At 46.0% G+C, this 18,155-nt stretch overlaps 1 protein-coding gene across 1 annotated transcript in view; it reads right to left on the bottom strand.

The window, feature by feature from the left end:
- Nucleotides 1-1,756: 1,756 nt before the first annotated feature.
- The window catches only part of LOC141127484 (posterior protein-like), a 50,286-nt gene continuing 33,887 nt past the window's right edge, over nucleotides 1,757-18,155 (bottom strand). The window contains exon 2 of the mRNA XM_073613994.1: nucleotides 1,757-1,839. Coding sequence (XP_073470095.1) covers nucleotides 1,757-1,839 — 83 coding nt within the window. The remainder of the gene's footprint in view (nucleotides 1,840-18,155) is intronic.

Below are 18,155 nucleotides of genomic sequence, written 5' to 3' on the forward strand. Positions count from 1 at the left end.
TCCTCCACTTGGGACAGAAATATTTATCAACAATAGAAATAACAGGAAAAATAAGGTATCATCAACCAGGGTGACACCAAAAAAAGAGGGAGAAAATTTTAATTGGTTCCATTTACGTACCAATTAGTGCAGGTCAGCATACCTAAAATACATAGCAAAACACACACTTTAGAGGAAAAAATTCAATACTGAAGCAGGTATAATGTGACCACAAATGGTAATGTAAAAATGAAAAATGCTTAATTGAGGACTATATAAATATGCAAATAGAATATGCATACAGTACATGTCATGAACCATCTCCACCGATCACCAGAATAACAACGTTGTTATTATTAATAAAAGCAAAACATAAACCGAGTCTGGACTCAAATAGCAACAGTGTGTACAAAGTAGCAAATAATCTGTTACATTCACTCATACATCAACACCTGTATCACCCAGCTCAACAAGAAGCTTGTAATATTAAGACTGCACATTGTGCAATAAGGGTATAATGGGTGGGGAGGGACCAATAGACAAAATTGTCAGGAGTAGCACGCTGTCAAAACTATAAAATCGTATGCTTTAATGGCAACTATAAGGCCCCTTTTACACATACAATCAGGTCTGCTGTCAGTTTTTTAGGCGGACCTGAACGGATGCTCCATGCAGGTCTATGGAGCGACAGATGTCAGCGCTGACATGTCCGCTGACATCCGATCCGCTGAATCCAGATGGATGGAAACCCTATTCTCCATTGTTCTGGCGGATCGGATGAAAACGGACAGGCGGTCTGTTTTCATCCGATCCCCCATAGAGGAGAGAGGAGCTCTGACAGGTCCGTCACTTCACAGTGAGCAGAGACGGACTTGTCATGCGCAGGCTCAGCGGGGATCAACAGAGCGATCCCTGCTGAACAAGCGGAGTCCGTCAAAATGGACATGTGTATGTGAAAGGGGCCTTATAGCACACCCCATGTAGGAGCTGCAGATGAACAGGGATCCCCCACTCCTGCACAGCTGAATCTTCACAGGCTCCCAAGAGTCAGAAAAATCTGTAGCGTTGTTTTTTGTTTTATAAGGGGGTTAAAGTGGTTGTAAACTCTCCAATACAACTTTATATCTTAGTAATCTACATAGCACAAGCAGCTGATCGCTGCCTGTGAAAGTGTACTCACTGTTTTCGTTTCCATAGAAATCGTCATGCAATAAAAAGTGACGTCAGGCGCGATTGCGCAGTAGGTATTTTCATAGTGTGCCGTTTCTATCTCCCCTGCATGTCGGGACATGAGGATTGATGAGCTTCCTCTCTGAACGGCACAGAGGGATGTCTTGCGATGCTGCTCTGATCTTCTCCTTTCTGCTTCTCCCCCTTGTGACAGAATAAGACGTCACACAGGGGAGTGAATCAGAGCAGCATCGAGATAGAGGCTTGGTTTTGGAGCTACGGTGCATGCGCAAGATTTCCAAAGGGAAACACAGTATGGGTGGAAGTATCGTCCAGAAACAATTCATGAAACAGTAGAAGTAATGGCGTAGCTAATACCCGGAAATGGAGATCTAATAAAGACGAAAAATAAGGTATTTTCCAACCTCATTTTATGGCGATTTTAATGTCTTAACATGTGTAATTAGCTATAGTATTTAGAAACTGAAAAAATAAGAAAAATCGGGTTTACTTCCTCTTTAACAACTTGGATGGGGATAGGGAAGTTATGGGATGCATTATGAATATAAAGAGAACTTCAGGGACAAACTTCCTATGTACGACTTCTTCAACGTTTTCCTACTGCACACACTTGCTCTACTTTACACAGCTTCTGTTGGTTCACTCCTGAGAGAACTTGGCAGTCTCCATCTTACAACAGAAGAAAAAAATTTAAAGTCCCATTTAGCTATTTTTCTCGTTTTCAGTCTCCATCTTAGTTCAGTAGCAGACCATTACAGGCAGGAATGCATAATCCCTTAAAAGCAGCAAAAATGGAGAGAAACAGCGTGTAACCCTTCCTTTCTTTTCCTCTGAGACTACTGATCCCAGCACCACATCTTCAGGCAATGCTACCCCCCCTGGTTGCAACTGCCTCTTTCATCAACCCTCCTGACTGCATCTAAACCAGCCCACTCAGCTGACTCTCTGTAAATCTTTTAGGGAAAAGGTAGAAGACTTAAGCCCACTGCTGTCTTCAAGGGAGACTGGCTACATGTGGCAGTTCCCCCCTCCCTTTGTTAGTTCCCACCAAGTGTTGCTCTACTCCCTCTGTCCTCTCTCTGTTCCTGTGCCTCCAGGAAAGACTCCTCCCTTGTGTTTTTGGCAGGATCTTGTCAGGGCCGGGCTCTCAGCCCTTCCTTCTCTGTGCTCAGGTTGTTCAGCTGTCGGTTAATTGCCAGTGCTCATCGTTCCACAGTGGCTCACCTGTTTTCATTTCTTCAATGTCTTTTGCCTTGGTCAACATATCTAGAGACTCTCTGCTGTGTTCCTGTTGAGGACTTGCCTGGCTGACGTCCCTTCTGGTTCCTGATCTTGTCTGCTGTCTCTGACTATGCTGATCTCTGGCTTCCTGATTTCCTGGTTTGTTCTGACTACCCAAGGGTGCCTATAGGTGTCTGCCCAGAGATAGTTGATGGTCCTCTTGTGGCAGTCCCGACAATTCAGTTCACTCCTGGCAGCTGGCTAGCCAAACTGACTTACACGAAAAAAGACAGTCACTTCCAGCGATAAGCGATTCTATAGTAAAGGGCAATAGGGACACCAGTATTCCAAGACTAGGTGGATGCTGCCTTCTTCAGATGGGGTAATCCGAGGGAAACTACAGAAAAGACCAAATGGAAGGAGCGTACACCTAATGCATTACCAATGACTTTTATTGAATGATAAAATCAATAAAAAGTGGGTACTCACAAAAAACACATAACAGGGTAAAAGCTAACGTGTTTTTTCAGGGGTGCACCCCTTCCTCAGAGCTAGGTAGCCTAGCTCCCAGGAAGGGGGTGTGCCCCGAAACGTGTTAGCTTTTACCCCGTGATGTGTTTTTGCACATGTTTCCATACTGTGTGATTTTATGGCTCATTGAGAGTTGCATTTTGTGAGTACCCACTTTTTATTGATGTTATCATTCAATAAATGTCATTGGTAATGCACTGGTTGTCTTCTATTTTATCTTTTTTTTAGCCAAATTGACTTGAACAGAAGTCATACATAGTGGCCAACATATATGAACGAAAAGGTTTAAACATTTAGGCGGCACAGTGGCGCAGTGGGTAGCACTCTCGCCTAGCAGTAAGAAGGGTCGCTGGTTCGAATCCTGACCATGACACTACCTGCCTGGAGTTTGCATGTTCTCCCTGTGTCTGCGTGGGTTTCCTCCGGGTACTCCGGTTTCCTCCCACACTCCAAAGACATGCTGGTAGGTTAATTGGATCCTGTCTAAATCGGCCCTAGTATAGGTATGAATGTGAGTTAGGGACCTTAGATTGTAAGCTCCTTGAGGGTATAGGGACTGATGTGAATGTATAATATATATATGTAAAGCGCTGCGTAAATTGACGGCGCTATATAAGTACCTGAAATAAATAAAAATAAAAATAAATAAACATTTGAAAAAGAAACACAGGAAAGATATGGTCCATTTTCAGATTACACTCACTAGGCTAGCTGAAAAAAAAAACTACATGATGGATTGCTCAAATACAACAGATTACTTACCCTGGTGAAATAAAGCAGATGTTTCATATATTCTGACTGAGTTGATATTCAGTGATTCACTTATCCCTATCAATATTTAATACTTTATTTAGAATCGGCTAGTGACTATTTTACGCACAGTAGAGGAATATTATAATGCATTCGTTATGAATAATAAAAGAAAGAGAAGCCATTTCTAGTAGATTGAAGAGTGGAAAATAATCAGTCATTTGATAATCGGATCAGTATTGTACCCAAACCATAATAGTCTTATTTTAAAATAATGACTGCTGTCACCAAGCTTCAATATAAAAAAAGAATATATTTATGTTGTATTTCAAAAATACTCATTCTTAACTTATTTACATATATACTGTAAATACATAGCCTTGCCTTGCTTCCTCAATTGCTTTCTCATTTTAAAATCATACTATATAACATGTCTAATTTAAAGGTACCAAAATCATTTTAGACTTCCTGAACCACAGAGTGGCTGTAAAAAATGTTATATATAATGTCAATAGCAAAACTCCTAAGACAATTTGTACTGAATAGGGAGGTTCACCCTCCCTGGTGATAGTTATCACTAAAAGTGAAAGAAAATACCAAATATTGAGTGGTTACCAGAACAGGAATGTAGGGGAAATTTTCATCTAGTGGGGACACTAGTTCTGATGATGAAGATAGGCAGCCGGTGTTCTATCGAATAGTGCCCTCTGTCAAAAAGTGCCTGTGCATGCGTAGGAGGCATTTTCTCGTGGGAGATACCATTTGACGGGCAGAATTGAAAGCTATGCAAACAGCGGAGGGAGATCGTAGTTGTCAGATTGTGCATCCCTGTTGCGGGGCGGGTTTACACTGTGCTCAAGGTTGGGTTTTGGCTGTATTTCCGGTCCGGGTTTGCTGTGTTGAATGGCGGGTTTTGCCTGTGTCTAAGGGTGGGTTGCAACACAGACAAAACCCACCTTGCAACACAGCCACAACCCAACTTGCAATAGCTAGGCACAATCTGACAACTACGGTCTCCCTCCGCTGTTTGCATAGCTTTCAATTCTGCCCGTCAAATGGTATCTCCCATCAAAAAATGCCTCCTACGGTGTGTGCATGGTGACATCACGCCAGCTGATCGGGAAATCAGCTGGAGTGGCCTTCCATAGTGCACATGTGCGGGCACTATTCGATAGAACACTGGCAACCCAAAACATCCAAATGTAGAAGTCTTTATTTGCTACATGGCTGTGTGCATAGATTTTATTTTTGTTTTATTTTTGTTTTGTCATTAGTATGTTTCTTTTTCTACCCTGCAATCCTGACTTTTTCATCCTTCTCATTGATTGATTTAAATTAGTTGCACCTGAATGTGCACTGCTCAAAAAATTAAAGGAACACCAAAACAATTAAAGGAACACTTTGAAAACACATCAGTTCCCAATGGGGAAAAATATGCTGGATATCTATACTTGGATAATGTGTTAGGAACGAAAGGATGCCACATCCATACTTGCCAACACTCACAAATTTGCTGGGACAGCCCCGAATATTAGCTCAATGTCCCACCTCAACTTTGTCCTGGCTGTTGTCCTGGAAATACAGACTAATCGGAATTTCCGACACACAAAGTTTGAGAGCTTGCTAAAAAAATTTCCGACAACTAAATCCGTTGTCGGAAATTCTGATCGTGTGTACACAAATCCGATGCACAAAGTGCCATGCATGCTCAGAAGAATAAATTAAGAGACGAAAGCTATTGGCTACTGCCCCGTTTATAGTCCCAATGTACGTGTTTTACGTCACCGCGTTCAGTACGATCGGATTTTCCGACAACTTTGTGTGACCGTGTGTATGCAAGACAAGTTTGAGCCAACATCCGTCTGAAAAAATCCATGGATTTTGTTGTCGGAATGTCCAATCAATGTCCGACCGTGTGTACAGGGCATTAGTGTTTTATGTGTGAGCCAATCCCATCTGAGCACAGAGCCGCTCAGCCTGACAGTCTATTGATACAGGCTTGCAGTACCTCTCCTCTCTATTGGTACAGGCTGTACAGAAGGGGAAGTGGGTGGCATGTTTCTCCTAAGCAGGCATCGACTTTACAATAGAAGCATTGCCTGTACACATGTGAGCGGCTGAAACACTCCAGGTCTGCTCTCAGCATGTACTCCTGCCAGAATAAGAGAATGGGGAAGAAGATGGTGTAGAAGATGGTGTAGATGGTGAAGAAGTGCAATTCCCCTGCAGTGTACACGCCGTTTTCATGCGGGTTACCCGTGCTTTACCATAGTTTGTGTGGGGTAACCCACACAAAAATGGTTTGTACACCACACTGCAGGGAAACAGCAGCAGAGCAGTGTGAAAGGGGCCATACCAGCAGGTTGTACAACCTATTGCTCGGTTTGTCTGTGGCATGTTTGACTGCATGCTGCTTCTGCAATTATTTATTACTGCAGATTGAAGTGTGTTTAGTTTTATGAGTAGTGGAATGTAAATGTTTTCAAATGCTTATACAATCAGTCTTGCTATCGGTAGTTCATTCTGTGAATATTCAGAAGCTTCCATAGTATACAAACTTTGCATGAGTTAAAGGCCAACTCCATGCACAATTTTTATTTGTTTTTTTGCCTTTGCCACCCCAAATCTTAAAGCCGGGTTCCGCCTTGGAAAAAAAAAATGAAAAGCCAGCAGCTGCAAATACTGCAGCTGCTGACTTTTAATAGAAGGACACTTACCAGTCCAGGGAGCTCTTGATGTCTTCACCCGATGTCCTCACCCCAAGCCTACCCGCCCTCGGCTCCAGGTGCAGGTGCCGACACCATAACTAAGGGAAACAGGAAGTGAAGCCTTGCAGCTTCACAGCCTGTTTCCTACTGCGCATGCGCAAGTCGCGCTGCATGATCTGAATGGTCCCTGCTGTCTTCTGGGACCAGTGTTTCTCCCAGAAGACAACGCAGGGAAGGAGGGGGGGCTGGATCTATGCCCGGAAGTGGGAGCAGATACCTGGATTTGACATGTATCTGCTCCCCCCCCCCAAATGTGGCACCGGATGGGGGAGGAATCCGAAGTTCCATTTCTGGGTGGAACTCCGCTTTAAGAATTAAAAGCAGCTATGGCTGAAATGCGCCCCCCCCCCCTCTAGCACTAAATGCCTTCAGGCTGAAGAAGCTGTGGTGGAGATTTTGAATTTCATGTTCATAACAAGCAGCTTCAAGGTAACCATTGCAAGGATTCTCTACTTAAATTACCATGCCCCATTAAAAATATATATATATATATATATATATATATATATATATATATATGAAGGAATGTTTACTGGCCTGAAATTATGGGAGGAGCCCGGAGGGTATTTAATCAGACCACCCAGGATGGTCTGTGTTGGTTCCAGTGCGCGGTAGTGCACATCACAGGGCTGACTCTTCCCAGCTCACCTCATGTTCGGCAGTCTGTGCATTCAATCGCAGGTGCACTCCGGCTTTTCATTTGTGATCTTCGTTGGCGGTTCCCACTCACGGTCGCAGGTAGTATCCAAACTTTTGTTGTCACGTGCAAAATCTTGCGGTTTATTATGCTTCCTATCCTGCACCCCTTTCGTGGAAAAACCTGCCCCGGAGTTGTTGTCGCTCATGTCCCGACATCATTCGGCACAGGCGTAGTACATTCGTAAAGTTCCTTCTGACAAATATACGATTCATTCGTAGACCCAAGCCTCCAGTCACTATCGATCGTTCTCACTCGCAATAGGCTTCACTGGTTATAAAATTCATTGTCCATGGGGTTGCCATCTCATTCATTAGGAGATGAGCATGTATTGTTTGTATGGGTTTCTGTGGCTGATTGAGGTGTAATTAAACCCACCTGGTGCCTTGTCTGCACTTGATTAGCCTGGGGGGGATGGGTGGTTGGTAGGTGTTCAGTTTCACAGTAAGGGATGGCATACACTCTACAACCAATTTGTATCAGATACTCCTTACTACCGATTTATATCGGATTAATTTCATATGTTTTACAAACTGATTCATATCAGATGCATTGCAGAGGCCGACTCTACCAACTCACTGCGCATCCTCTGAGATTGGTCGTAGGTTTTCATCGATTTTCCCACACTCACTGTTGCAGGTAGGACTTGTGGTTACCTGCTACCGAACCGTTACTTTATGTTCCCTTTCGTAAACCGCCTACAACTTCGTAGGTCTTACTCGGTTATTCGCACACATCCGTACTTACTGCCTTTCTCCGTTCCTCATTCGAGCCCAGTCGCATCCGCGATGTTACGACTCATGACAGCCTTCACTCGGCACCACTGGTATCTTACCGACTAGGCGATAAGAACCGTACGAATAAGCACAAGCCACCTTCGGGAACAAGTCTCTTACAGTGCAGGGTCTCGACCCTGCGTCCCACACACCACACCCCTACTAAACCCCCACTTCACCTACTGACCCTCTACACCGCCTACGGAAAACACACACTTCACCTAACTGACCCCCTACACCTCTTATTGGATACCAAGCACACACCAACAGCCGATCCGAATCTAGTCGCAACATCGGACCTATGATTCGGATCCTCAGCAAATCACAAGCCCCTTCAACCACTAACACCTTCAGCCGATCCGAGTCCAGTCGCAGCACTGGCTCAACGATTCAGATCCGGCACACAAGCCCTAACGTCCCCCTACATCCACAACCGGATCTAGTCGCATAATCAGCGCAAAGATTCGGATCCTTGGCAATACGAACTCCACCAACCGATCCGAGTCTAGTCGCAGCACCGGCTTAAAGATTCAGATCCTCGGCAATACAAACATCACCAACCGATCCGAGTCCAGTCGCAAAACTGACTCAATGATTCGGATCCTCAGCATACACAAGCACTCACCAACAGTGTGCTTCTTTCATCCAACCGATCCGAGTCCAGTCGTAACACCGGCTCAATGATTCTGATCCTCAGCATACACAAGCACTCACCAACAGTGTGCTTCTTTCATCCGACCGATCCTAGTCCAGTCGCAACACCGGCTCAATGATTCGGATCCTCAGCATACACAAGCACTCACCAACAGTGTGCTTCTTTCATCCGACCAATCCGAGTCCAATCACAACACCGGCTCAATGATTCGGATCCTTAGCATTACAAACCCCACCATCCAATCTGAGTCCAGTTGTAGCATCGGCTTAACGATTCGGATCTTTGCCAACCCAACTTTCACCGACCGATCCGAGTCCAGTCGCATACCGGCTCAATGATTCAGGATCCTCGGCATTACAAACCCCACCATCCAATCCGAGTCCAGTCATAGCAGCGGCTCAACGATTCAGATCCTTGCCAACCCAACTTTTCCTGACTGATCCGAGTCCAGTCGCACACCGGCTCAATGATTCAGGATCCTCGGCATTTCGACTCACCAACCAATCACCAATGTAATCCTTAGCATTACAAACCCCACCATCCAATCTGAGTCCAGCCGTAGCACCAGCTCAATGATTCAGATCCTTGCGAAATACAACTTTCACCGACTGATCCGAGTCCAGTCGTAGCACCGGCTCAATGATTCGGATCCTCTGCAATACAAAGCATCACCAACCGATCCGAGTCCAGTTGTAGTACCGGCTCAACGATTCGGATCCTTGGCAATGCAACCTCACTGACTGATCCGAGTCCAGTTGCAACACCGGCTTAATGATTCGGATCCTAAGCAATACAAACTTCACCAACCGATCCGAGTCTAGTCGCAGCACCGGCTCAGCGATTCGGATCCAGCATACAAGCCCCCTCATCACCTTACATCCACAACCGATCCAAATCTAGTCACAGCACCGGCTCAACGATTCGGATCCTCGGCAATACGAACTCCACCAACTGATCCGAATCCAGCCGTAGCACCGGCTCAACGATTCGGATCTTTGGCAGTACAACTCCACCGACCGATCCGAGTCCAAATCGCAGTACCAGCTCAACGATTCAGATCCTTGGCAATACAAAACTTCTTCGACCGATCTTTCACAAATAAACCCCACCGGTGCTTACACCTCAGCCCGGTTCGAACTAGTTGCATCGGCGCTTACGAATACAGTGGAACTTAGGATTCAGATCTCCAGCCTTACGTGTATCAAAGCATTAACATTCACATCCCACTCCATCTATTGTACAATGTTGCGCTCGGTCATTCCTACATACGCATAATTCTGCTAAACTCTGTTTTTTCGCCTTTCAAATAAGGGTGCTTCCTTGCAATCGCTGCAAGCATTTCCGCAAGTGGTGCAAATCGCCACTCATCATCTCCAGTAGCAACACGGCTACTCAACTATCCCTTTCCCCTTAGGTCAGTTAGACTACCAATTGGTCCACCCTGCACCAGGTTTGGACAGTATCTCCCAAAAAAAAAAAAAAAAAAAAATTTCTCCAAGCGTCTTCCAGGACAGCCCATGAGACCTTGGGCTCCTCCTACCAGGACAGGAAACACGTCACCCCCAACAGATAAAAGGGCGGTCCTCCAGGCCCATGTCAGTTATTTGTGTTTCCTCCGGACGGGGGGTAACATGTTCATGGAACCTGCTCCCATAGGCCTTATAAGCAGGGGCTTTGTATGGCCTTTTTTCTGGGGCATATCACTTACCTCTTCCTCTGCCAGAAGCAGCACACCGCTGGGGAGGTTGGCTGTGTTGCTGTTCTCTGTCCTCAGTGCCTGGAGAGGGCCAGGACCGGTGTGAGGTCGTGCCCCTAGCGCAGCGCAGTGCATTGCACTCTAGCTCAGCTGAGCTTCGGTTGTCCTTCCCTGCCGACAGCCTGGCTGATCTGAGCAAGGAATGGAGGAAGCCGCAGCGTTCGAGGGGGCGGAGCTATTGCGCTCCAAGCTGGCTCACAGGAAGTGCCTGGAGAGGGTTACTTCCGGGGCATATGACATCATCATCGGGCGCCGGAGACGAGGTTCCAGTCTTCATAAACGGCGCGAACAGAGAACGCTGGCTGCTGGTGTTTCTTGGTGTTAAGCAGCCAGGCTGTGGATGACCAAGAGGGGCAGAATGGATCCTCCTGCAGTACCTGCACAGGCAGCGGATGCAGTTCCCAACACCAGCACCTCACAGGTAAGCCTGGGGTGTTCTGTCACCACCTTACTATCCCTGTGAGTGTTCCCTCCCCCTCCCCCCTCTGTAGTAGTGGGTGTAAGGGGACACATTTCCTCCCTCCTGCACGTGGTGTTACGGAGTGATTGTGTGGCTTTAATTACTTTGTGGGTCATTTATTTTGTCTTGCAGACCAAGACTCAGGACAAGGCCCAAGCGCAGCCACTTAAAAGGAAATGTGCGGTTTGCGCAAACAAATTGAGCTCCTCGTGGAGCAAAGCAGTTTGTCGCACCTGTATAGAAGGCCTAGTAAAGGATGACCCGGTTGCCTCTAAGGATGCTTACTTCTGTTAGGGATGAGCTTGCGTCCACCTTCAGTTCCTTTAGAACGCTTATTGACAAGCTCCAGACTCCAGCAGAGAGTCCGTCTTCACTGAAGGCGTCAGTAAGCACTCCGCAGCAGGCAGAGAGTGAAGACTCTGAGGCTGAGGTCAGATCTACCCGTTCTTCTCTGGAAGAATCAGGGTCAGATACAGAGCCCAGAGATAGAGAATCCACTCGAGGCTCAAGATTTAAGTTATCTGTTGAGGATGTAGATGACTTATTAAAGGCTATCTATACTACCCTTGAATTAAAAGAGGAAGAGGTTCAGTTATCCAAACATGATCTTATGTATAAAGGATTACATAAGAGAAAATCAAGAGTGTTTCCAGTTCATAGTTCTTTGGTTGATACTATTAAACTGGAATGGGATAATCCTGAGAGAAAACCATTCTTCTCCAGTAACCTAAAAAGGAGGTTTCCTTTTGATGAGGACACTGCGCAGCCATGGAATAAGAATCCCAAGTTAGACACACCTCTTTCAAAAGTTTCAAAAAACTCGGACCTGGCGTTTGATGATATGGGTACGCTTAAGGATCCGATGGACAAGAGGGGGGATATCCTTCTCCACAGAGCCTGAGACTCAGCAGTTGGAAACCTGAAACCAGCTTTGGCTTCCACTTGTGTGGCCAGAAATCTGGAGGTTTGGTTGACTCAGATTCAGTCACATCTGTCAGCAGGTACCTCCAGAGAGCAAATTTTAAAGTCTTTTCCTCTCCTATTTCAGGCAGTGGGTTTTTTGGCAGATTCTTCCGCTGAGTCGGTAAGAATGTCAGCCAGGACTTCGGCTCAAGTGAACTCGGCCAGGAGAAGCCTTTGGCTTAAGACCTGGTCAGGGGACTCGGCCTCCAAGTTGCGCCTTTGTGGCCTTCCTTTAACTGGCGACCATTTATTTGGCCCAGGTCTACAGGAGGCACTGGAACGCACGGCTGATAAGAAAAAGGCGTTTCCAGAGAAAAAGAGTTCAGACAGCCAGAAAATTTTTTCGTGGCCAAAACAGGCAACAGAGTCCTAGAGAAAAGGACAGCAGGCCGAAAAAGCATTGGACTGGGCACAAAGGCAGAGGCAAAGGGGGAGTGCTATTTAACCCTCCTCAACAGCCCGCCAAGCCGCAGTGACTTGTGTTCCCCGGTGGGAGGGAGATTGAGGGCCTTCATCCCACAGTGGGCAGCAGTCACTCTGAGCCCCTTCGTCCTGGACCTAGTGACCAACGGGTACAGGCTGGAGTTTGTTCACCAACCACCAGAACGTTTGTTGGTCACATTTCCTCCACAAGATCGGGAGAAAGCAAGGGCTCTGGGTCTCCAGATCGGAGACTTATTAGATCAAAAAGTCCTGATTCCTGTTCCTCGATCGGAGCGGGGCAAGGGATTCTATTCCCATGTATTTATGGTCAGAAAGCCAGCAGGAAAGTTTCGACTTATCCTGAATCTCCGGACCTTAAACAAGTCCATCAGATACAAGCATTTCTGTATGGAGACGGTTTTTACAATCAAAAACCTACTATACCCAAACTGCTTTATGGCCACGTTGGACTTAAGGGATGCTTATCTTCACATCCCTATCCATCCAGCCTTCCAAAAGTTTTTGAGATTGGCAAGACAGGTGTCGAGGGCAGTGGGTCTTATGACCTCATGTTTTCCTGCAGTACCATGGGCGAGACTCCGTCAGCGTCCGTTACAAAGGTTTCTTTTGAGAAACTGGGACGGGGACGTAAGGTCCCTGGAGTCAAGGATCTGGCTTCCCGACAGGATAAAAAGAAGCCTGTGGTGGTGGAGAGCTGGTCAGCACCTAGCAGGAGGTCTCCCATGGTCCTTTCCCATTTCCCGAAGGATTACCACGGATGCGAGTTCCTGGGGATGGGGGGCCCACCTCAGCAATGCAGTAGCACAAGGAGAGTGGTCCCCAGAGGAGGCAAGGGCCTCGTCCAATCAAAGAGAGCTGCTTGCAGTCCAGAGAGCCCTCCAGTCTTTTCAGATGGAGATCAGGGGTCACAACCTCCAAATCCTGTCAGACAATATAGCGACAGTCGCGTATATCAACAAGCAGGGAGGCACGAGAAGCTGGAGGCTTCAGTCCATTGCCCAGGAGATCCTTTCATGGGCAGAGGGGAATCTAGCCTCCATTTCTGCTGTACACCTGAAGGGGAAAAACAATTGCCTGGCAGATTATCTCAGCCGTCACAGGATAGACCGAGACAACTGGTCCCTTCATCCCGAAGTCTTTGCAGACCTCACCAAGAGATGGGGTTATCTGGTAGCGGATTTGTTCGCAAACCGAAACAACCGCAAGACGGAGATATTCTTTTCCATGAACCCGGCAGACCAAGCCTTGGGGATCGATGCTCTGGCGAACCCGTGGCCTCCAGGCCTATGTTATGCCTTTCCGCCAATCAGGCTGATTCCAGAAGTCCTCCGGAAGTTTCGGCTGGAAGAGACAGATCTGATTCTAATTGCCCCGTTTTGGCCCAAGAGGCCATGGTTTTCCCTGCTACAGTCTCTGGTTTCAGAGCCTCCGTGGAGTCTTCCGAAAAGGGAAGACCTATTATTGCAGGGTCCAGTATCACACCCTCAGGTGGTTTCCTTAAACTTGACGGCCTGGTATCTGAAGAAAAGATACTGAGCGCCCAAGGGTTCTCTGACAAAGTAGTCAGGACTCTCGTTAATTGCAGGAAGCCAGTTACTAGAGCCATATATTCCAAAGTTTGGAAAAGGTTTAACTCATGGTTATCTGAAAATGATAGATTAACTCATGATATTCCGTCTATTTTGGAATTTTTCCAAGAGGGTGTCGACAAAGGTCTTTCTGTTAGTACCTTAAAGGTACAGGCGGCAGCTATTAGTGTGTTCCTCCAGTTTTCTCTCCTGGAAAATCCCACTATAGCCAGATTTTTCAAATCTATCTCTAGGGCCAGACCAGTAGTAGTGAGAAGTTGTCCAACGTGGGATCTGTCCCTAGTACTTCAAACTCTGGTAGAATTTCCGTTTGAACCTCTGGAAAGTATGTCAGTTAAATTACTTACATTAAAAACTGTGTTCCTTATAGCTGTTACCTCAGCTCGTAGGGTAAGTGAGTTGCAGGCCCTATCAGTTAGGGAGCCCTTCCTCACGATTTTTGAGGATCGAGTTGTGTTACGAACCGATCCAGGTTTTTTGCCCAAGGTGGCAAGTACATTCCACCGATCTCAAAACATTGTATTGCCAACCTTTTGTAGTTCGCCACAGGGCGACTTAGAAAGAAAATTTAGTTTTCTAGATGTAAGAAGGATTCTCTTGGTCTATCTTGAGGTCACAAAGACCTTTAGGAAAACTGATGCCTTGTTTGTCCTCTTTTCTGGAGTTCACAAGGGGAATAGTGCATCTAAAGCCACATTGGCTAGATGGATAAAGCAAGCCATCTTGGAAGCTTACAAAATTAGGGAGGTCCCTACACCTTTTGTTACTGCGCACTCAACTAGAGCCTTGTCTACGTCTTGGGCTGAGAGGGCTGGTGCCTCACCGGAACAAATTTGCAGGGCTGCCACTTGGTCCAGTTACTCGACCTTCATTAAACATTATCGCCTGGATCTCCTATCAGCTCAGGAGCAGGCGTTTGGTCGTAAGGTCCTTCAGGCAGTTGTCCCTCCCTAGACTGGTAAGTTCTGGCTCATCGTCTCATGGGCTGTCCTGGAAGATGCTTGGAGAAAAGCTGAGTTAGACTTACCGGTAACTCCTTTTCTGAGAGTCTTCCAGGACAGCCGGATTCCCACCCGGTATTGTCTGAAGTAGGGATGAGCCGAACACCCCCCGGTTCGGTTCGCACCAGAACCTGCGAACGGACCGAAAGTTCGCACGAACGTTAGAACCCCATTGACGTCTATGGGACTCGAACGTTCGAAATCAAAAGTGCTCATTTTAAAAACTAATTTGCATGGTATTGTCCTAAAAAGGGTTTGGGGACCCGGGTCCTACCCCAGGGGACATGTATCAATGCAAAAAAACTTTTAAAAACGGCCATTTTTTCGGGAGCAGTGATTTTAATGATGCTTAAAGTAAAAAAAAAAAAGTGAAATATTCCTTTAAATATCGTACCTGAGGGGTGTCTATAGTATGCCTGTAAAGTGACGCATGTTTCCCGTGTTTAGAACAGTCCCTGCACCAAATGTAATTTTTAAAGGAAAAAATCTCATTTAAAACTGCTTGCGGGTTTAATGTAATGTCGGGTCCTGGCAATATGGATGAAAATCAGTGAGACAAACGGCATGGGTACCCCCCAGTCCATTACCAGGCCCTTTGGGTCTTGTATGGATATTAAGGGGAACCCCACACCCAAATTAAAATAAGGAAAGGTGTGGGGCCACCAGGCCCTATATACTCTGAACAGCAGTATACAGGCGGTGCAAACAAGACAGGGACTGTAGGTTTGTTGTTAAGTAGAATCTCTTTGTAATTTTGAACGGGTACATTTTTAACGTGTTTAGCTCCAGCCAAAAAAATCTTTTTTAAGCTTTTTGGAAAACATAGGGAAGGGTTATCACCCCTGTGACATTTGTTTTGCTGTCTTTCCTCCTCTTCAGAAGATTTCACCTCACTTTTTGTCCCAATGGATTGGAAAGCATCAGTGGAAAGGAGAAATGTTTTTCCCATATTAACTCTTACAGGAGAGAATTTCCCTTCCTAGGGGTAGATTTCATCTCGCTTCCTGTTGTCTCCTTCCGTTTGCAAGTAGGAGTCGTTTGTAAGTTAGTTGTTTGAAAGTAGGGTCCTGCCCTATATACTCAGCAGAAATTTGGGCCTTAGGTGTTGCTGTGGCCACAACACTGTAAGCCCTCACAGGGCCCTGCTGTGAAATATTAGATCAAGAATTGTAATTACATGCCCCTGTTGAACAGGGGCAGAAAAAATGGGCCTTAGGCACTGGTGCTGGTGCCACAACACTGCAACCCCTCACAGACACTCTAGTTGGAATGCAGGAACGAGCCCTGCTGCAAAGTATTACATCAAAAATTGTAATTACACGCCCCTGTTAAACAGGGGCTGAAAAATTGTGCCTTAGGCACTGGTGGTGGCGCCCAGAACCAAAAATGTTCTTACAAGCTATCAGCGTGATGATTGAGGAGGAAGAGGATAATTACTCAGGGATAGTCACTCAGCATTAGGGATGAGCTTCGTGTTCGAGTCGAACCCATGTTCGACTCGAACATCGGCTGTTCGATCGTTCGCCGAATTGCGAACGTTATGGGCCGTTCGCGCTAAATTCGTGTGGCGCGTCACGGCCCATAATTCACTGCGGCATCGCAGTGCATTGCTGGCTGATGATTGGCCAAGCATGCACTATGACCCGCATGCTTGGCCAATCACAGCGCTGTCAGTAGAGAGAGCTGTAATTGGCCAAAGCCAGGGTGGCTTTGGCCAATTACGGCTCAGGGCATTTAGTACACACCCCACACTATATAAGGCCGCCTGCACGGCGGCCCTGTGTAGTGTGTGTTCCGGTGTGCTGAGAGATAGAGAGAGAGAGAGACAGTGTCATTTGATTTGAGTTAGATAGATTAGGCAGAACAGTCAGTCAGTTAGCTGCACTTACAGTGTATTGTGTATATATATGCATCCCAGGTGTTGCATATATATATATACACTGTATTCAGTTTAGCTAGATCCGTTCCTGTTATCTTCTATCTAGACTATTTACATTTAATGCAGTGCGTCCTGCTCACAGTGTTCAGCTAGATCCGTTCCTGTTATCTTCTAGACTATTTACATTTAGTGCAGTGCGTCCTGCTCACAGTGTTCAGCTAGATCCGTTCCTGCTATTTACATTTAGTGCAGTGCGTCCTGCTCACAGTGTTCAGCTAGATCCGTTCCTGTTAAATTCCTACTGACCGGCAGGCTTGTCTGGTTACAGTATATAAAGCTACCTGAAGAAAATTACAGGTGTTCTATTTGATCCTATTAGTACCACGGTCAGGCAGCTAGACTATTTACATTTAGTACAGTGTGTCCTGCTCACAGTGTTCAGCTAGATCCGTTCCTGTTAAATTCCTACTGACCGGCAGGCTTGTCTGGTTACAGTATATAAAGCTACCTGAAGAAAATTACAGGTGTTCTATTTGATCCTATTAGTACCACGGTCAGGCAGCTAGACTATTTACATTTAGTACAGTGTGTCCTGCTCACAGTGTTCAGCTAGATCCGTTCCTGTTATCTTCCTACTGACAGGCAGGCTTGTCTGGTTACAGTATATAAAGCTACCTGAAGAAAATTACAGGTGTTCTATTTGATCCTATTAGTACCACGGTCAGGCAGCTAGACTATTTACATTTAGTACAGTGTGTCCTGCTCACAGTGTTCAGCTAGATCCGTTCCTGTTAAATTCCTACTGACCGGCAGGCTTGTCTGGTTACAGTATATAAAGCTACCTGAAGAAAATTACAGGTGTTCTATTTGATCCTATTAGTACCACGGTCAGGCAGCTAGACTATTTACATTTAGTACAGTGTGTCCTGCTCACAGTGTTCAGCTAGATCCGTTCCTGTTATCTTCCTACTGACAGGCAGGCTTGTCTGGTTACAGTATATAAAGCTACCTGAAGAAAATTACAGGTGTTCTATTTGATCCTATTAGTACCACGGTCAGGCAGCTAGACTATTTACATTTAGTACAGTGTGTCCTGCTCACAGTGTTCAGCTAGATCCGTTCCTGTTAAATTCCTACTGACCGGCAGGCTTGTCTGGTTACAGTATATAAAGCTACCTGAAGAAAATTACAGGTGTTCTATTTGATCCTATTAGTACCACGGTCAGGCAGCTAGACTATTTACATTTAGTACAGTGTGTCCTGCTCACAGTGTTCAGCTAGATCCGTTCCTGTTATCTTCCTACTGACAGGCAGGCTTGTCTGGTTACAGTATATAAAGCTACCTGAAGAAAATTACAGGTGTTCTATTTGATCCTATTAGTACCACGGTCAGGCAGCTAGACTATTTACATTTAGTACAGTGCGTCCTGCTCACAGTGTACAGCTAGATCCGTTCCTGTTATCTTCCTACTGACAGGCAGGCTTGTCTGGTTAC

Source organism: Aquarana catesbeiana, linkage group LG02, assembly GCF_042186555.1.
Source record: "Aquarana catesbeiana isolate 2022-GZ linkage group LG02, ASM4218655v1, whole genome shotgun sequence".
NCBI classification, from domain to species: Eukaryota; Metazoa; Chordata; class Amphibia; order Anura; family Ranidae; genus Aquarana; species Aquarana catesbeiana.